The sequence below is a fragment of the Siphateles boraxobius genome, unplaced genomic scaffold (genome assembly GCF_051911475.1).
Source record: "Siphateles boraxobius isolate OS27281-9 unplaced genomic scaffold, OSU_SipBor_1 61, whole genome shotgun sequence".
NCBI classification, from domain to species: Eukaryota; Metazoa; Chordata; class Actinopteri; order Cypriniformes; family Leuciscidae; genus Siphateles; species Siphateles boraxobius.
Window position 1 is genome coordinate 3,801,846 of NW_027509188.1, and position 22,014 is coordinate 3,823,859.

General features: G+C 38.8%; 1 protein-coding gene across 1 annotated transcript; it reads right to left on the reverse strand.

Annotated features, from left to right (window-relative positions):
* Window positions 1–941: 941 nt before the first annotated feature.
* Window positions 942–3,608, reverse strand: LOC143718642 (uncharacterized). Its single transcript, XM_077209670.1, has 3 exons — window positions 3,433–3,608; window positions 2,920–3,009; window positions 942–1,374 (listed from the first exon to the last, which is right to left on the reverse strand). The coding sequence occupies exons 1-3, from the start codon at window positions 3,463–3,465 to the stop codon at window positions 1,066–1,068; spliced, it is 432 nt and encodes a 143-aa protein (XP_077065785.1). The 5' UTR covers window positions 3,466–3,608; the 3' UTR covers window positions 942–1,065.
* Between the last annotated feature and the right edge of the window lie 18,406 nt (window positions 3,609–22,014).

A 22,014-nucleotide genomic window follows, 5' to 3' on the forward strand; every position in this document is an offset into this window, starting at 1 on the left:
TGAAAAAAAAATGTCATTGGATTTACTCAATTGAATTATGGACACTGGTTCCACATAATTTGTTTGGGTTCACAGTATCCAACACATTCACATCGTTTCTGTACAATAGTTTTGTGTTAATCACATGTATTTTATTTAAGTAATGTGTACATGCTCTGTTTAAGTTAACATTACATAATTCAGTCATGTTAGCTGAATATTATTCTTTTATTTTAGATACATGACTGGATCATGTTAATTCTACAAAATCTAATCAAGTTATCTTTACATAATTTTTTTGTTACATTTTTAATGGTTTATGTTGTTACTTAAATGTGTTTTTGTACTAAACAATAAAAAAGCATTCATTTAAACCATTTATTTCATTTATTGAACATTCATTCATTCACTTCAATTCAAAATTATGCATGTAAAAACGTACAAAAAGTACTGAATGATGTATGCAGTGATGGTCTTTATTTTCTAGCTAGACATATAATCTCATTTATGAAGACCATCAGATTCATATCATAGATAGATAAGATTGTAAGCAATATAACATCTCGTATTTCTGTGAAAACTGAATTTTGCACAATTCAAAGAGAAATTAGTTATCTCCGAAACATTTAATGTGCAGACCTAAAAAGGGTCAGTCCAGCACTGAATTTTTTTTTATGACATCTTGAAATGACAATGAAATAACATCTCTTTGGTGATTAAATATCAACAAGACTTAAACTACCGGTAGTATGTAAAAACCCGTACTGTTCTATGCAATACGCATACATGCCCATTTTAGAGCGAAGATGTGAACTCTTCATAAGAAATGTTTTAAGAAATGTTTTAACAAGATCATGAACATGAGTTATATATCATACCTGCATTCATGACTGTGTCTTTATAAACAAATAGAACATTGAAGCACAAATAATTTGATTTCATGAAATAAAAACAAATGTCCTGTGACTCCTCTGCACAACTTGAATGTGTAGAACTTGTGCTGATTGTCTAGAAGAAACCTCAAAACTTTAAGTGCCTAAGAAAAGGCAGTACTCAGAACTGTTAGTTCATGCATCCTGCGAACTCTCACAGGTGAAGTTTGGATTTGAAGTTTTGGGCCTTGATAGAGAGCTCACCCCCATCCAACTCCATGATGATTTTTTGCAAAATCTCAAAAGTGTACCGTAACGTTGTGGGGTACTTCAGGTTAAGAGAATAAATGAGACCAAACAACATTGCAGTTGCAAAAGCCACATTCTCAAGGTCCTGAAGCACAATCACACCCTCAAGGACAATTCCCACATCTCGGGGTTCATTCTCAGCAATGTGCTTTATCACAAAGATCCCCATGGTGGTCTTCTCAATGGCACTGTGAAACAGATCCTCATCCATGTCCTGAAGAAAGTATTAATAGATTAGATGGGTATATAATTAAAACACTAACACAAACCATAAGGGGTAGCTTTTAGAGTTTTTACTGGGCAAGTGCATTTTTAATAATTTGCAGTACATAAACACTAATCTAATACAGATGGTTTCAAAACAGTTTTACAGTGACAACAGGAAATTAATGCAACAAAGATTGTTTTGGCTGTACGGCATGCACATATTATGTGTTTAATCTATAGGCATGCACGTTTGGATGCGTATATGGGTGGGCGCGTAGTCTTTCTTTACAAAGTGACATTGCCAATTACTTGTCTAGCAGGGCTGGGTAAAAAAATAGATTTTTTGATTTATCGTTTTTTAATATGTGGTCAAAAACGATTCTCAAACGCCACAAATCGATTTTTTCAAGCCTACGCAATTATATAACACAAAATGCTGCGATTTTATATGAACTAAACAAATTTGGGCTGTTAAAGCAATTAATGCAGCATCATTTGTTAATTTTTGTCATCCTTTGGCTATTGTTACATAATCCCGCTCTTATTCATGCAAATGTTTGTACACCATTCCTACGTGACAAGACAAAAAAAGAGCTCACTGCATGTGAACGTCCTGACCATAGACTGTAAAAAAATTTGGACGACGCCCCTTCGTTCTCTTCCATGGTGAAAACTGAAGCCGCCAGTGTCCCGATATGGCGCTGACATCTTGGGACTTGAGTCTGCACAGTAGCGATTTCGGGACTAGATCTGCGCAGTAGTGAGCAGGAAGTAAAGCCGCAAAAATAAGGCCCCGCCCTCACTCTCGGTGTGATATAATTTAAATTATATAATAATTTGTAGTGGTGCACGATATAAACTTGAGAAAATTGAGAGAAAATCTGCTTGTCAAATGAGTGTATATTAGATCTTTTTTTTTTTTTCATGATTACCTGCATCTCATGTGCTGCATCAAGCCACTCTCATAATAGCGGCAAAATAATGCATGGCTCTTCAGCTGTTTATACTTTCGCCTCGCTCCACACCTTGACTGCACGCGCACCTCCCCAGACGGACAAGGCATTTATACTCGACGCGCTCAAGTGACAGTTCCGTCAACTGACCCGAGTTTCTTTCACGCTGGCCCCGGGCAATCCTATATCGCGTCTTTTGCGCGCTCAAGTTAGTTATTTCAAATGTAGGCGCACGGTATGCTCGCTCATAATGGAAGCAACGCGGTCGCGGTGCGACGCGCTCGTTTTTTTCCAAGCGCGTCAGCGCCGCATCGAGATAAAAACATCTCAACTTTTCAGAATGCCGCAAGCGCACCGTAGGTCACGTGACAACAACCAAGCACAGCAATGACAGACGCCTCCGGAGCGCAACCGCCCTAGCGCTTTGGAAAAAAACGTGTTTTCCTACATGTTTTTAGGCGCTATATGTGAATGGCGCCTAATAAGTGTTATGACTTATCCCTTGAATGGTTTTCTTGTTTGAATGTCTAAGGTCGAAGCCGCTTGCCTGTTAAAACTAGAACAAACAAGTTCAGTCTATGCAGCTATAAGCCACTTACCACATACTCCTGCATAAGATCTTTAGGGTCTTCATTAAGATAGATGCAGAGTCCTCTGATGGCAAGTTCTCGAGATGCATCAATGTCATCCTTAAAAAGAAGTCAGACCAGAAACGGAAAAAGGTCAGCTATAGACACTGATACTCAACACTAAACAAAAAAGCTAAATGGGTCTCATTAACTAAGAATTTTATTGAAAATATTAATGAAATATTTCTGCCTCATTTCTAACATTTGATATCAGCCTGATCTGTTTGACATAGGGTGTTGTATTGATTTGTAAACTACAATGAGTGTCAGGATGCAAGAATCAATTGTTTCATCTCAAATAGTGTCATAGTGCACAACAACCGCCACTGCAACGCGTAGACTGACATGTTTCATGTCTACTACATGGCAAGAATTTAGGAGTCAAAATCATAATCAGACACAGTGACTATAGTAGACAAAAACATTGCGTAGCCTGAACCCAGCACACACAAAAAAAAACCTTTAACTATCTGTTGTTCTTACTTGGATTACCGCTGACATCATTTCTTTCAGCATTCTGCCTTGCTGTCCTGGTCGCCTTTCAAAAACCTTCAGCAAATTTTCATAGTGAAGGTCAAGCTGTGATAGAAATTTTGACTGTAGAGGAATGGTCGTGATTCTTTTAAACTCTGTATTCACCTGAAAGTAGAAAATTAACGTGAAAGCACAAAGCAGTTTCAACAATAAGCTATGCCTCATTACAATACATATTCACCAAGTAGTAAACAAGTCAAGTCAAGTCAAGTCACCTTTATTTATATAGCGCTTTTTACAATACAGATTGTATCAAAGCAGCTTCACAGTGATAACATGAAAATAATATAACAGAGTTTGTTTCTAAAAGAAAATTGAGTCAACGTCCACCTTAAGCAAGGCAGATCAATAATATTATTGAATATTAAATGTCCCCAACTAAGCAAGCCAAAAGCCAAGGCAACAGTGGCAAGGAACCAAAACTCCATCAGGTGACAGAATGGAGAAAAAAACCTTGGGAGAAACCAGACTCAGTCGGAGGGCCAGTTCTCCTCTGGCCAACGAAGGAACAGTGCATGATTTATGATTCGGGCAGCATTACAAGTCAGATTGGATCGGAACATTTAGAATATTTATCCATTTCCATCTTTTGGAAGTCCAAGTAATCACGCCGGTGTTGAGACGAGCTGTTGAGGATCAGTGCCGTCCACCATAGAGGGTCCATTTCGCCGGTGTTGAGTCGTCTCTTCACAGGCTTTGTGATTGGCGTATCTGAAGTCTCTGTGAAAGGCTGGATACAAACTGGAGCTGACGAACGCCGTTTTTCTCGGGACTCGCGTCCCGAGATAACAGCAGAAAAGCAAAAAGGGAAAATAATTAGCGTAGCTACTGTTCATAATGATTTCCATAACACGGGCGTAAATGATAAAAAACATGAAGACAGTGATTCTTGCGTCCCAGAGTCACCCCCCTCCGTCCCCCACTCAACTCAGCCCTGCTTACTGACCTCTACATCCCTCCTGCTGCTGAGACCCAACCACAATCTCACAATCTCTCCGCAACCCAACCATACGCGCCGACCCGTTTGACTAAGGCTGTCGAGCCCCACTGTCGTCGTTAATGCAGGTTCAGTGGCAACGGTTCCGTATGGCATACCAACTACCGCAAAACACAATATCTACCCAACCACCCGTCATTCACGCAATATACACAGGAACGTAATGACTGTAAATACTATGCAACTTATACAAATAACCTACAGACTCCTCAAGTTTTATAATATTAAATGCATTTGATCTTATTCAGCAGTGGTATAAAAGGTAAGCATTATGTAAATGCTTGGCTAAAGAGATGCGTCTTTAATCTAGTTTTAAACTGGGACAGCGAGTCAGAGCTTCGAACAATATCAGGAAGGCTATTCCAGAGTTTTGGAGCTAAATGTGAGAACGCCCTTCCTCCTTTAGTGGACTTAGATATCCTAGGAATGACCAGAAGCCTCGAATTTAGTGATCTTAAAGAACGTGATGGATTGTAGGGCGATAGAAGGTCCATTAAATACACAGGAGCTAAACCATTTAGGGCTTTATAGGTCAGTAATAGTACTTTGTAATTGATACGGAACTTAATAGGTAACCAGTGTAGAGATGATAAAATTGGTGTTATATGATCATATTTTCTTGACCTAGTAAGAACTCTAGCAGCTGCATTTTGCACTAACTGTAGCTTGTTTATTGAGGATGCAGGACAGCCAGCTAATATAGCATTACAATAATCTAGTCTCGAGGTCATAAATGCATGAACTAACTTTTCTGCATCAGAAACAGATAGCATGTTACGTAGCTTTGTAATGTTTCTAAGGTGGAAAAAGGCTGTTCTTGTAACATATGAAATATGATTTTCGAATGACAAGTTGCGGTCTAGTATAACACCCAGGTCTTTTACTGTAGTGGATAAAGTAACTGGACATCCTTCTATATTAAAGTTGTATTGTAAGTGAGTTTGTGGGTAGTTTTTTGGACCAATAAGTAATACCTCCGTTTTATCTGAATTTAGTAGCAGGAAATTACGTGTCATCCAGCATTTTATATCTTTGAGACACTCTGTCAAATTTGATAAGTTAGTGTTTTCATCTGGCCGTGATGAAATATATAATTGAGTGTCATCAGCATAACAGTGGAAATTAATTGCATGTTTTCTTATAATATTACCAAGTGGCAGCATATATATTGAGAATAGCAGAGGGCCTAACACCGATCCTTGCGCCACTCCATATTCTACTGACGTTATCTTTGATTTTTCCCCATTTAAACAGACAAAATGATAACGGTCTGATAAGTACGATCTAAACCAGCTTAATGCCTGTCCCTGAACACCAGTGTAGTTTTGTAGTCGATCCAGGAGTATTTTATGATCGATAGTGTCGAACGCAGCGCTTAGATCGAGTAGAACTAGTATTGAGATACAGCCTTGGTCAGAAGCTAAAAGTAAATCATTTGTAATTTTAACTAGCGCAGTTTCTGTGCTATGATGCGGTCTGAATCCTGACTGGAATTTTTCATATATCTCATTTTCTTGCAAGAAAGAGCACAATTGAGTGGACACAATTTTTTCTAGTATTTTAGACATAAATGGAAGATTTGAAATGGGTCTGTAATTTGCTAAGTTATTTGGGTCTAATTGCGGTTTCTTAATGAGAGGTTTTATTACTGCCAGCTTGAATATTCTTGGAACATGACCTAAAAATAAAGACGAGTTAATAATATTGAGAAGAGGCTCTTCCACTACAGGTAACACTTCTTTCAGTAGTTTAGTGGGTATTGGATCTAATAAACATGTTGTTGGTTTCGATGCAATGATAAGTTTATTTAGCTCTTCCTGTCCTATAGTTGTAAAGCGGTGTAGTTGTTCTAGAGGGGCGATAATTGAGGCTGAATCATAAGACACCATAAAAGAGTGTACATTTACAATTGTGTTACGGATGCTTTCTATTTTCTCATTAAAGTAGTTCATAAAATCATTACTACTATACTGTAACGGAATATTTTGCTCTGGTGATGTCTGTATATTTGTTAGTCTAGCCACGGTGTTAAATAAAAACCTTGGATTATTTTGGTTATTTTCTATTAGTTTGTGGAGATGCTCAGCCCTGGCTGCTTTTAGAGCCTTTTTATAACGTGACATACTGTCTTTCCACGCGAATCTAAAGACCTCTAAATTAGTTTGTTTCCATTTACGCTCTAAGTTACGAGTTTCTCTCTTGATAACATGCGTAGCACTGTTGTACCAAGGTGCTTTAGTTTTCTCTCTAACCTTTTTTAATCTAATTGGTGCAACAATATCTAATGTACTAGAGAAAATGGTGCTCAAGCTGCTAGTCATTTCCTCTAGTTCATCTGTTTGTTTGGGTTCACTGAGCAGCTGAGATAGATCAGGTAAGCTATTTAAGAATCTATCTATAGTGGTTGGAACGATTGTTCTGCCTGGTCGATAACGTGGCGCAACATGACAAATTTCAGCAGTACGTATTATACAAGTTACCATGTGATGATCAGTGAGATCGTCACTTTGCGGTATAATATCTATATCAGTTGGATTGGTTCCATATGATATAATTAAAGGGTTACTTCAGGATTTAGCATTAAGATTTGTATTAGTAGAAAACAGTAGTATTTTCGAATTACCTTGCTTCACCCCCTCATTTCCCCCTGATATGAGAGATTTATGTATTTTTAGTCTGGAAAAAATCCTCCGATGACGCAAAAATCGTCATTTTGCGTCATCGGAGGATTTTTGGGCCAGAGGCTTAAAACTACAGCCAGTACTAGTAGCTAGTTCCGCATGTTTTCACTACGCCCATATGGGGCGGGATCTCACTCACAGAAAGTAAGATATTGTCAGCCATCTTTCTGTAGAAGCTAAGCTAACAGGCTCTTGCTCTGTGTATAAAGTTTGTATAGTGGGCTAATCACGATAGCGGAAGGTAACGTTAGTTTAGAAGTTGAAATGACAGAAGGGGATTTCGAAGATCAGTTGCGCGAATCTGGTGCTCGCGGCTACCTGTACGAGCCGCAATACAGCGATGAACAGTTGCGGGAGATGGAGGAACAAGATGCGGCCGGAGCAGCTGCTGCAGCAGGGGAGCAAGACCTGACTCGAGCCCGGCCAGACTCCAGCTGGGGCGGACTGGAGCTGTCAGTGCTCACGCTGTGCGCCTATGGAAACAGATAGAGAGTCCTATTGCTGTCGCGAATTTCAACGATCCCATTTTCTTCTGGACGAGATAAATTGGAAACGCCAGCCAAAGCCCGCAGGGACAAACGGACGGCTTAGTGTAAAGTGAGTAACGTTATTTGGTTTGTTTTTCTTTTTTTTACCAAGACGTAATGTACAGAGTTTGGACACCCGGCATTATCACAATGTTCTTCCCTCGTAACGTTAGTCAGCTGAGCTATTGTTGTTATATTTACATCTATGATAGTATACTGTGTGCAAATAGTTCGCATTGCTAACGTTGTGCTTACTGTTTTGTAGACAATATCGCCTAACAGCCTATCGTCACTTTATGGAATGGTTCCAGCAAGGCGAGCGACTTGGTAAAGACTATCGTCTCGTTTTGCCCACCTGTGTTGTCCAGGACATCAGACGGAAATATCCAGCTCCTGACTGACAATACTGTGAATGAATATAAGGAAACAGCCGAAGCTCTGGAAGAGCTTTGAGTGTAAAAGTTTTAATATTAATTTTAAGTTAATATAAAAGTTATAACTCCCATCGGTTGTGGTTCTTTTTATAAACCTTTACTGTTACTAGAGTATGTATTAGCCTAGAGAATGTGTGGAGAAATTTTTCGGATACTGCCGCCTGTAACCGGTAGGCGTGGTTTGGGAGTGGCCTGGCCTCGTAAGGGCAGCAAAGCAAGTGCATTCTGGGAGTTGTTGTCTTTCAGCCACATGAGTAAAAAATACATTTTCTGCCTTTTCTCAGTCTAGAATGCTTCAATTTAAAAAATAATTTCACATTTCTACTATATAAATGATCACTATTAAATACACATTCATGTTCCCAGAGCTGAAGTATCCCTTTAAGTCTAGTGTATGATTTAGACGGTGAGTGGGACCACTGACGTTTTGCTTGACCCCAAAAGAGTTTAATAAATCTGTAAACGCAGTCCCTAACGCATCATTTGTGTTATCTACGTGTATGTTAAAATCTCCAACAATTATTGCTTTATCGGTATTGACCAATAGATCTGAGAGAAACTCTGCAAACTCTTTTAGGAAATCAGCATAGGGCCCTGGAGGTCTATATACAGTAGCCAAGGCTAGAGATAATAGGGATTTCTTTCTTACATCTAAGAGCGTAATATTTAGTACAAGTACTTCAAATGAATTAAACCTGTGACCTGTTTCCTGAATAACATTAAGAATATCTCTATAGATTGTTGCAACACCACCGCCACGACCGATCAGACGGGGCTCATGCTTATAACAGTATCCTGGTGGAGTGGACTCATTTAGACCGAAATAATCATTTGGTTTAAGCCAGGTTTCAGTAAGGCAAAGTACATCGAAGCTATTATCTGTGACCATTTCATTTACAATAACCGCCTTAGGTGTGAGCGATCTAATGTTTAGAAGACCTAGTTTTAGAAATTGTTTTTGTTCACTGATATTTAGATTTTCAGGTTTAATTACAATAAGATTTTCCCTAGATCCTACAGTAGATTTATTATATGGCCTCACTAAACGAGGAATAGACACAGTTTCTATATAATGTTCTACACTACTTATTTCAATTAATTTGGCACAGCAAAGACTGTGATTTGGACTTTGATTTTCTAGTCATATGGTGTGTAACGTCTTGGAGATGTTGTCCGACAGAACAGCCGCTCCGATTCTGCTGGGGTGCAGGCCATCAGCACGGTAGAGCCTAGGTCGCTCCCAGAACAGATTCCAATTATTTACAAAGAGCAGTTTCTGTTCATTACACCATGACATTAACCATTCATTTAGTGCAAATAATCTACTGAACCTTTCCTGTCCTTGTCGGTACGTGGGAAGCGGTCCAGACACGATGATCGTTGCCTCAGGCGCTGTGCTGCGTACCGTCTCGATCAGGCTCTTGTAGTCCTTCTTCAGAACCTCCGTCTGCCGCAGCCTGATGTCGTTTACTCCCGTGTGCAGCACTACTGCTCCGACGCGCTCGTCACCGTTCAGGATCTCGGGAACCTGTGCGGCGATATCAAGAACACGAGCACCAGGAAAGCAGTGAGTGCGCACCGTACCCTTACCTGAGGTAGCGCGGACATGACGGACCATGGAACTGCCGATGATCACGGCGTCGTCGCGTTCCGACTCGCGAAGGGGGGAGAAGCGGTTCCGGGTGGAGATCTCGAAGACCGGGAGGGGCGGAGAGGTTCTTGCTCTGGTCCTGGCTCGTGTCTTTCGCTGTGGGATCACCCAGGGTCCATGGTGTTGTGTCGGTGCCGGAGTGAATGATGCCAGAGATGATCGCGTCCTCCTGGGCAGAGAAACGCACGGAGTAGACGAAGTCGGAGTCAAAAAGTTACTAACCACTGACTTATGAGCATCGGCGCGTGACGTTTCAAGCGCTGATCGCCGATCCCGCAGCTCGGCTTGTTTCTCCAGCAGACCACGGATCTGTTTCTCCACCGATTCCAGCTCCAATCGTACCGAAATCAGCTCGAATGTGTCCTCACCTGCACTCAGAGGTAACGTTAGACACACATCCGATATGTTCGCCATTATAACAGATGAACAGTAAATTAGTAGTGATACTATCAATATCACTACTAATTTAGGAGTGAAATGCTGGATATAACCTGTATCCTTTCAGTGAAACGGGTGTAAAATAAGACGGTCGGTAGGCGCGAGGCCACGCGTGAAATGCTAGCGGACTAAAGGCTAGTAGCCGAGATTCGCAAAGTTGGATCTAAGTAGCGATATCAAAGTAATCCGATTGTTTTTTATAAGGAATAGTAGCGAGGATAAGTTCCCATGATATAAAAATAGAAAGTGCTTGTTTATAAATTAGTTGTAAAGAAGAAAAGCAAGGATTAATGAATCAATTCGACGGAGCTCCAAACACAAACACAAACCGCACGCGCATGCGCATATGATCTCGCATGCGCATATGATCTCCCACAGGTAAACGCATATGACAGGTAAACACCTGTCACAAACCTCAGTCACATCAAAGAGAGCTGGCCATCTTGTTAGGAAGTCGCTGATCATAGGAGCACCACGAAGAACTTCACGTCTTCTAAGTGCAAATGTTCGCTGCATTTTAGTCTTAATGGTCTCTCTGTTGTTTCTTTTTTTAACATCAGAAAGGAGCTCTTCTCTTGCAGTCTCCAGCGTCTGGTCATTCTCTCCAATGGGGTAGGAAGGGCAGTAGTCCACTTCACCTCTCCTGGGTTTCTTGACATTGTAGGCAGGACTTTGTTTTCCATCTGGCTTGTGTTTTAATGCATTTACAGTAACTTCAGGACAACCAATTTTTCTGAGATGTGTGCGATAGTTCGATAATTTGTACTTTAGACTCACTTTCCAGCCCCCATAGCCAGTGTCTGAGCCCCTCTCTGCTAAACATGGATGCCTCTTCGTGAGTGCCTCTGCGACCTGTTCAAACTCCCTGTCTGTGACATAGAGTTTGTATTGAACAATTTTTTGGATCAACCCCTCGAGTATGTCAGACTTGAGTTTAATGTCAGGAATAAGAAGTGTTCCTTTTTCTCTCAAGACACCATTGGCCTGTTCAAGTTTAAATTCTGCATCGAAGGAGAAATGTGGAATGCTAAATGTATCAGGCCAAGAGGATCGTGTGGTTGTGGACTCTGGAGATGAGAGGACGATAGTATCGGAAGAACAGGATGGAAGTTCAGAATGTCCTGAAGCAGAATCTGAAGTGTTCATTGTGCCAGACAGAGGTGTGAGGGAGTCAGTCAGTTGTATTATCTTGATTGTGTCTTTGTTCTTTATTTCATTAACTGAAGTTAAGTTCATAAACTGGTCCTCAAAAAGTGTGTCCATGAACTGCAGGCGAAAGGCACCTTGAAGTTTACATTGACTCCTTACCACATCCTCCAGTTCGGTCATTGTCTCAGGCAAGCCAGTTGGAAAAACAACTCTCTGGCAGCTGTCCTTGCCTAAAATTACTCTGAGTACAGATGTCATAGTCCAATGTCTTTGTCTGCATAAGGAGAAAAACAAACAAATAGTGAACACATAATATAACTGTGGGCAAACTAAAAAAAACTAAAAAAAATCATGTTGATGGTGAAACAAGTTTGGCTCCAGTACTTTTCAACATTTTTTATATATAGGAACTAAAGGAAACAGAACAGAATCATAAAATAAGGGTCCACATAACAGAACAGAACATAAACCTGACAATAAGCTTGTTGGGCTATTGTTTGTCTAACAGTTCCGATCCTTGAATCTGACTATTTCACCAGTATCAGCACTGCTTGTTCTATACAAGCAGTTAGTTAGTGCAGCAAGGCTCGAAATTGCGACCATTTTGATCGCATATGCTCCTGAAATTTAATCTGTGCGACCTAAAAATATATTTTGGAGCATTTGCGCGAGTGCAAATAATGGTTGGTGCGACCTGTTTTCATTTCTCTACAAAACGTTCGCAAATTACTGCACAGTGTGTACCTTATGTGCGCTGATACGCGTTGGCCGGACCACCATTCTATCCGTTACATTACATAACCAATCAAACTTCATCCTTACGTTCTTAACTTTAAAGCAGATTTTAAATTGGTTAATATTAGCTGTCAATCACTCCCACTCCCTTTCACTGCGCTCCGTTGTCACGTGACAGGGAGCTGACTGCCTTCGCTCAATTTAAACCTATATTGCAGGTCATGAAAAAGAACGGAGTTGCGATTAACATGACATATGCAAATGACAAATTATGTGCCAATATCATCTGGGTGATAGCAGATACTATCCGCAGTTAAAGTATCATCAGCTCTGTACATCTCTTTCATTATCGATGGAGACACCGACCTGTCTGTCAAGGAGTGTGTGATCGTGTATGTACGCGTCTTGCTTGATGGACAGCCCACCAACATCCTCGTCGGACATGACATGTTGAGGTGGAACACGCCAATGCTGATGGGGAGGATGTTTTTTTTTAATATATATATTTTTTATTAATATTAATACATAGCTTATTTAGTAGACGGAAAAGGTTTCTGACTTTATCGTTGCACAGTGTTTCTCGTCAGCGCCGTTTCATCTGCCTTTAAACTGGTTTAAATCACTGAGACATTTGTGTTCTTCGCTGAATTCAAGCACTTCTCACTAGATCTCATGACCGAGACCGATCAGAGCATCTGCTCCAGTGAGCTCGCGCTGCGCTGCCGTTTGGACTTTGAGCCACAGCAGATAAATGGTCCGTGTGATGCGTGGTTCAAATGAGTTTCGTTCTGCTTTTGGCGCATAAACATTATCGAACATTTATCGAACTCTTGATATCGTTTTATTGAGAAAAATTATATCGCGATAACTATCATTATAACGTTTTTTGTGATATGGATTTCAGATAGATGAGGATATCTCTGCCTCACAACCTGAGCTATTTCGTCCTTCAAAATATGCACTGGGACTGCAGATGCGCTTGACACATCTAGCTCTGACTTATCAAGACTTGGCAATGTCAGCTGGTACCCAATCATTAGCTGATGTTTTGTAGCCAAGGAGAGTGGGACATTTTTAAAACAACTGGTATGTCTAATGACCCGTTTAAAGAAGCTGTGCTTTGCTTCAAACCTGATTGTCCAATATCCCACAAGAGGACCAAAGAGCCTGATTATTTGCGGGTAATGCTCCAAGTAGTGGTGTTTGGGCAGCAATCTCTCTTCAGAAAATAGCTCTTTATATCTTTGTCTGTGCTCCGATATTTTACATTCTAGGTATGCAATAGACTCGTCATTGTGAACTGGGGCAACAACGAGTTCTACAATATCTTTCAATTCCAAGAGAATCTGCCATGCAGGCTCATGTTCAGGAATCTGAGGACCAATTATAAATGGAAGCAAATGTAACAAGCTCCAGTTCTCATGAGCATTACCTCCTATTGTATTTCTGCTTGAGAGATGTTGAGGCAAAACATGTGGCTTATCAGTCTTATCAGTCCACTTGTATGGGAAATCTAAAATTGATTTGTTGATTTCATTCAAAGTAATGTACTTTTTTGATATTATCAATGTGAGACACTTTGCAAGCTCAACAGGTACAATACCCTCAAAAATATCATGAGCAATGTCTGGAGGGTATCCAGTTAGAACATCAAAATGTGAAAGAGCTTTAGTAAGAGGGCAAGCTTTTTTCACTCCAAAACAACTAGTACTATTATCTTCAGCTGACCTCACGTGAGCAATGTGGAGATCTTTTGTTCTGAGGCTGAAAGAACCTGTTCTTACCTCTTTTGACTGAATGTCTAGTTTGCTTGCAGTACAAAATCGACAACTGTAATGCCCTGAAAAACTTTCATTAAAGCCTGCTAAAGCATGAGCTCCTAAATTGTCAGCAGCAACAGTGATAACTGTACCCTTCAGTGATTTTCCTAGCTGTAGTATAAAAATTCCATTTTCTTCCAAGGATTTGAGGTCTTTTAGGAGTGGTTCTAACACTGTGTTATAGCCATATGTTTTGACATCATCAGTTTTACATAGTAGGGCCAAGTATATGGAGGACAATGATGAATTGGACCCAGGAGGTAGGTTACTCAGCACCCAATAGACTGCACAAAGCTTGTGTTTTTTGCGGGATGTCCCCAGGGGGTTGCAGAGCTCAAAATCATCAATATATAAACCCACACACAGTCTTAAGTCCTGTCCTGAGAAGAAGCTATTTTGCTTAAAATGAAGACCATCTCTAAAAGACCGATACAGACCTTCCGCCTCAGTTTCTTGTGTTTTCAGATCCTGTGATATGTTGTCTAAAATATCTTTCCTATTCAAAATCACTTTTAGAGAATCAAGAATAGGAATGTACTGAAAAGTCTTCTTGTTTTTAGCATCCAAGATACATTCAACTGGATCAACTACATTAAAGTTAGCCTTATAATACTGCCTACGCTGATAAGCAGAACTAAGGGAGCCACCTTTTTGTATAGCTTTGTGTATAGGGTTAACTGTGCACAGTGTAGTAGCTATTTCTTTCAGTACAGATTTCTCAACTTGAAGATTATGCTTCTGAAAAGCATCACAAAGAACATCTGTATTAAGAGGAATTGATAATGTGCTATTTAGGTTGTAAAGCACTTGTAGAAATTCATCAATTTGTGAACTTGGTACATGGGACAAATGTTCAAGCTTTAACAACGCTGCTGCAAAATTGTGTTTGATAATATTTGGTAGGTCCTTTGTGGAACAGACATCAGAAGCAGATTCTATATCATGACATGCCTCTACCTCATCATCCTCTTCAACATCTGATTCCTGTGAAACTACTGTGGTAGTAGTTACTATCCCAGGTTTAAAATCTTTAAGTGAAAAAGAATTATGTTTTCTGTTTTTATGAGATTTAAACGTACCACAGATGTTTGTTTTAAAGTTACAATGTGAAAACATGCACGTTATCAATTCATTTTTTTTCAAATGTGCATTAATATGAGCCCAATAATCTTTCTCGGAGTACAGATCTCCACAATTACATATATGGCAATTAAATATGCTATTTTTAGACTGTCTCTGCCTAGTTTGAGTCACATGGAATCTATTCAAATGAATCTTAAGAGCATTCCACGTTCTAAACGAGCATGGGCAGTTTAAATATACACATGGAAAACAACTATTACGTCCAAAATGTCTATGTTTCAGCCTATAATGCTGCAATAGTTTCAACCTACTTGTTACAACTACTGAACAGGCCTTGCAAGTCCACATGTACAGCAAATGTTACTGAAAAGATAGAAAGAGCAACAATTAGTCATAAATAAAAACAATAAAATTATATAACCACAAGATATGACAAAAAATATATTTAACTAGGTGAGTGTATAATTCAGCAATTCTTGAAAAAATCTTTGGACAGTAATTTTATAAAATCTTCACATCTTAATAATAAAATACAAATTACTATATACTTTTGAAATACATTCATTAAAAACAATTTAAGTTATATTGCTGTTTGCAATTTGCCCATGGAGTCACAGTGCGCATTGAAATGTTTGGAAAAAAAAAACATCCTAGTGTATATCTATCCAACAGTTTATAGATCCTTATTACATTTAAATATTACATTTAAATTAAATTACAGTTGTTCTGCGTATGATGCCAATTAATGTAGTGTGATGGACTGAAAGTCTGAACGAGGCCTTAGAGACAACAGTAACGTAACGTTAGCGGTGACGACATCGTTTAGACACCACAAGTCATTACACTTCAGCAAGACGAAGTGATTTTATGCAGATCCACAGCCCTTTAAATGCAGATCAAGCATTATAATGGGATTATATCATATCAGAGAGAGTTTTACCCGGTTTTACCGTGCCGACTGTCGTAACCGTATGAGGCACGCTGGAATGCTGCAGCTGAACGGAGAATGATTGACATCCTCAGCAGACGGAAGACAAGTTTCCGTGAACTTTAATTTTAGGATGTTAATATTCTTCTGTCCCTCACATTAATCTATAGAATGGCTTTAGATAACTTTGAATATAGTGGGACGAAATTTGATGGAGTCGGTCAGGCGGAAAACCTCGTAGTTTTCAAACCCTGACCAAGCGGCTAATGTTACAACACTCGACGAAATAAACAGTCGACATGATTTAAAACGTGTGGGATTATCTTAAAAAAACTATTTATTGTATTTAAAGTTAGATGGACAGAAATCTTTAGAAAATAATATTACATTTGTAATGATATTCTTACCTCTTAAAGTCAATCCCCTCAGATGTCCTTCTCCAGACCAACGGTCCTCGTGCATATAGCGCGTGGGCGGTCGCTCTCGTCCAAATACTCCCGCGCAGTGCGCGCACACGAAAATTTTAAAATAAATAAAAACCTCAAAAAAGACAGACCAAAAAAAAAATGTGCGGGCATTTTTTTCTTCTTCCTTTGTTCAATAAAAGCCTAATTGACTTTGTGTGCAGCATTTCAACATAAGTCTAAAAATATGTTTTTTCCCAGCATTGACATGACACTACCCAGAAACCCGCATTTGATAAATATTCAGATTGAGAACACATGGACGCCAAAACGTCTTGTTTTTATCATATAAAAATGATAAAATAAAATGGAATAAGCTGAAACAAACATGTACCTCATTTGTTTAATGTAGTTTCAGAAATACACTGATGCAATATTTACATGTTGCAACAACTGAATTAGGTTAATTATACATGATGAAATTAAGTGCCAAAATACAACACAATTGTGTTGTATTAGCTCATTTTAATTAAGTAAATGGAACAGCAGTAGAATCATTTTGCGTGAACACCATCTGTTTGATGGTAAATTGAGCCTGAATTGATTTGAACATTTTATTGCAACATGATCATATAACTTTTTGATGACTGTGCTGAATTTCATTTGGAGTTTATGCAATGTAATTATGTTTGCATCTCAAACATAAATGCATTAAGTAGATTGTAAGTGTATTATTTTAGTATTCTCAATAAAGCTGCTTTCCTTATTTTTCAGTGTATGATACGCATGGGTAGGATTAGGGTAGGTTTAGTAGTGGTAGGGTACGTGCATATGATACGCATGGGTAGTTTTAGGGTAGGTTTAGTAGTGGTAGGGTACGTGCATATGATACGCATGGGTAGTTTTTGGGTAGGTTTAGTAGTGGTAGGGTACGTGCATATGATACGCATGGGTAGGATCAGTCGTGTGGGGTGCGTGTGTATTACACGCAATTAATGGTGTGTGTGTGTGTGTGTGTGTGTGTGTGTGTGTGTGTGTGTGTGTGTGTGAGCAAGTGAATGTTTATAAGTTCAGCCAAAGACACCAGAGTTTGGAGACGCACTGCTCATTGCAGGAACATGTGAGTTGGCTTTTTGAACACGCCACTGGCTTGTTTTACTACAGTTTAATGATGATATTTTACTGAACACTGTTAATGTATTTGTTACAGCAAATAAAGAACTTTTAGTACTAAACTTTAACTTTTAAACTTCTTTTAGTGACAGCGTCCAGAAAGACGATGATAAAATCAGCAAGAGTTTACTTGAAGAAATCCCGCCTTGGAAACGCCTGTCCAGAGGTGAGGTCAATAACTGGAAATAACATTGCTTGAAAAGCACATAAAGCTCCGACACAGTAAAGTTATTTAAATACACAATGATTCCCTAATTTGTTCATCTTTAAACAGACAACAGGGAGAAACATATCCGTATATTATTGTGGGTGTGGAGGCTTTAAGAATCAGAATAAACAGACACTCAGTCTCAGTCAACGGACGCGTGTACAACAGTGAATCTTCAACGGACATCCACCTTCTTCATATTACTTTGATTTATGTCAATTCTAGTCTGTTTCTGGTTTTAGTTTTAATTCTCACCTGCATTTAGAATTTTGGGCTCCCCCACCCCAACATTACTAACATTTTACTCTGAATTGCACAACAGTAATATTGAATAAGTGAGACATTTAAAAAATATATATTAATTTTACTTTTAACTGCATTACACAAATTGTTTACATTTTTTTACTTGCTCCCTTAAGTTTTAAGATATAAACCTTCTTGGTTTTGGATTCATCAAGAGTCTTAATTTTGTCCATTGCTTTAATATTCAAAATTACACAGAGTCCATTTCGCTATGAGAAAATAAACCTCTTGGTTTCAGCTGTGAAATAGGCTATCTGATATTCCGATTCTCAAATATGTGTTAGTGATTGTATTTTGTCTTTTAAAGGTGCAATGTGTAAAAAATTTGAGTATCTATTAACAGAAATGCAATATGACATCCATAACTATGTGTTCAGTGGTGTATAAAGAACTTACTTAATAAACCGTAATGTTTTTATTACCTTAGAATGAGGCATTTATATCTACATAGGCGCGGGAATCCCCTTCTATGAAGGTCGACATATTGTGACGTCATGTTTCTACCGTAGCCGAGCGCGAACAAACAGCGTTACAGAGCGCGTTTCGTCACTACCTTGAAAGAGAAGCCGCAGAAAACTAGAAGCTAGCCATAAACACCGTGAGTAGAGACTTTTCCCTTGTCAGTGGTGTAAAATATGTAGTTGGATTGTTTCATGTAACTTAGTTCTTCTCCCTCGCTGTGTTATGGCTTTGCTATGTGGGGATAAATGTGCTGGTTACGTTCATGAGACAGCTGATTAGCACTCTTGTCATTGACCGTAAAACAGTTACAGGAATCACCAACCCGTCGATCTTGGAAGCATTTTAAGTCGATCGAGTTTCCAAAATCAGAGAAAAAAAGCCTATTGTGTGTAGTAGATGGTGTCTAGGGGATGCGGAGGCGCGCGCGCTGTTACAATCACGTCATTTTTGCCGCAGGCAGCTTTGGGCTCATGCGGACGCATGATAAACAAGTCCAGTATAAACAAGGCTTAACGCTTTAACCAGCTCAGCCACAGTAACAGCTCATATTAGCCAGGTAAACTTTTACTACACTGTTAGAAAAAATATATAGTTGCATAGTTTCATGTGGTTCTTCTCCCTCGCTGTATTATGGGTTTGCTATGTGGGGAGAAATGTGCTGGTTACGTTCGTGAGACAATCAACTAATTACTATTATTATATTAAGTATTAAGACCCTTGATCCTCACCTGACTATGGCTTTGTAAACTTTATCCATGATGTGGTTTATAATGGACTGTGGTACAGAAACTTGGTTTACTCTGGCTATTCTCTGCCGTCTCAGACGACGAGGTTTGTCCCGTTTTCGCCTCGGTAGCTTCTTCGAAAGGGAGGGGTGTGCAGTGGGCCGAGCCCTTAGTGTAAACTCGCAACCGAACCGCTAGATGTCCCTAAAAGTCACACACTGCACCTTTAAACACTTTTATAATGATCATGTTAGATGATAATGGGTGATCAGTTGTCGGATTTACAACACGCAAATTCATCCACTTCTCCCGAAAGACATGAAAGTAAGTGGCCGGTGAACTGGGAGAAGAATAAAAAGTAAAACTAAAAGTAAACTATTTATTACCCACACAATGTATTTCTGACGTGAACAAAACGTGTCCAATTAGAAGAGGTTTAATTGCAGCTTCCATAGACATCAATGTTTATTTTATAAACTCTTTTTTTTTACAGAACCTATTTGTACTACTGTAGATGTTTGGTACCATTCCCGGCATTTTTAGTGGGGTAATTTACCACAAACTTGGGTCAGTTAAGGCTTGCATACACTGTGTGATTTTCGTCAGATTTTGAGCCGAATTCTGACTCGTGCGACTCTTTTTCGGGTCGGGCCGATTTTCAGCTTTGCCGTGTGTCGTTTGTCTTGCAGTGTTTGTGCAGTGTACAGGGAGAAACGAGAGGCGATTAACCTCTCCCGATCGGCAATCGGATGGTCGGATGAATTTCTGGCATGTCAGAAATGTTGGTCGCTCCTCGTGACTATATCGCACAGTTGAAGCAGAGCTACGAACCGATTGCCCTAAACTCAGTGTTTTTCCCTCACTGCGCCTGCGTGAAAAAATAATGTTAACCATTTCAATCTGCAGCAAAAAAAAAAAAAAAAAAAGAGGGAGATCTTTAAGTTCTCTAGTTCAAACTAGCTACAAATTACTGTTGCTTACTCCAGTTTGTCCAGTTATTACCCACGTCTTCCAAGCCACCTGCGATGTAACACTGTTCCTCTTTTATTAATTTGTTAAACAATGTTTTTTTAAATAAACCCTTTTTTTAATTTTCATTGATGACTAATTATTGCAGTGTTTGGACATATTATAGCCCATTAATATAATTACATGCCTATAATTCATTGTAATCGACCTAAATGTTTTATACTACTCCTCCTCATTGTTATCGTTGCGGTGATGTGCTGTGAAATTATTGCGTGGCAAATTAATTATAATAGCAGATCAATTTAATTATAAAATTAGCCTTTCCTAATAATGATAATACAATAATACTAATAATAATTGAATACATAAATTGGAAATGCTAAATCATCTTGATATTGATAGCTGATGCTTGTTTTGACAATATCTCTGGATACATGATATCGTCTAGGCGCAACCCGGCACCGGTTTATCGCACATATTTCACGCGTATAGTGTAAGCAGTCGCAGCTCGACGTTTGGACCATATAGTGTGACCACTAAATAGAATAGTTAATAATTACAATAAGATATGATGAAATTTATACCTTTAAGGGGTCATGACACACTTGATTGTCGGGACTCTAGCAGTGATACTAGTGAGTTGCAGGTAGAATTAAACAGAAATAGAAACAGAAAGACAACCTCACAATTTCTCTGTTGAAAAACACATATGTATATTTTATGAAAACTTGTCCAGAGGATGAATATTGGAGAATGTCTTCTAAAATGGATTGGACATCTCATATGTTGGGTAATGTGTTAATCATGTTACATTTTAACAACTTACATTTGGGTGGAAAAGGTATTGAAACATTTGTATTCTCCTTTGGGAAAACTCTGACATCATCTGAAATAGAAACATGCTTTGAAATTAAAAACAGAATTCACAAATAGAATAGAAATTGATTAATAAAACAATTATGACACATTGTTCACTCCATAATGTTTGAGACAAAAACAATCCTAATTGTCCCCTGTGTAGTGCAGTTTCAGTTTTGTAACCAAACAATTCAAAAAGTGGTTAAATTTCCATGTTGTAACACGTGTATGAAAATGCCCATTAATACAACCTGAGAATGTGCACTTCCCACAAGCACACAACATACATTTTCTCCATGTGTAAACACTAAAATTGTTTTACTGACTGAATCCTTGTTTTGAACGAATCAGTTTAATTAATGATTCAATGGCGCATCACTTGCTTTGTTTTTCTGAATGAATCATAACTCAAAACATATTTTCAGGAAAGTAATAAGATCAGTACCAATGAACATTATAATAAGGTATCTGCTATTGAAATCAGTGTGAATAGATGCAATCACTCTCGATCACAAACAACGTTAACAAAGTGTGACAATGAGACCACAAAAAAAATCGCCTTTCGTCGGAGATGTTTGTGAGATGTTAACCATACTTTATTAAATTAACAGATCCATAACTTATTCACTATAAATTAAACAAATGCGTTGATACTCAAACAAATACTAAATTTGATTGGAAAAAATATATAGTGCTGGAGACTTTAGCAAAGGATCTTGAACATCAGTAGACCAGAAGTAGTACTTTGCGGTATTGGACTATGTTAGGCCTACTTTTTTTTATAAGTGTACTTCTTGTCACTCCGTGCAGCACAGAGTAGCTGTTTGTCTTTCAAACAGCTACAGTAAAACTCTGAACAGGACTGCTCAAAGTTGAGAGTGATCAAGAGCTGTAACATAGAGGGGAGGAGTAAGATGAGAAGTTTCTAATGAACTTGAGTAATTGTATAGGGTGTTGTGAACATATTGTGGCCATATTTGTCATTG

Excerpts from the sequence above, each read along its gene's own strand:
- LOC143718642 (XM_077209670.1), bottom strand. The coding sequence starts at position 3,465 with ATGCTGAAAGAAATGATGTCAGCGGTAATCCAA. Across the intron at positions 3,010-3,432 it reads TGATGTCAGCGGTAATCCAA|GATGACATTGATGCATCTCG; the intron begins GTAAGAACAACA and ends CTTCTTTTTAAG. Across the intron at positions 1,375-2,919 it reads ATCTTATGCAGGAGTATGTG|GACATGGATGAGGATCTGTT; the intron begins GTAAGTGGCTTA and ends TACTTTCTTCAG.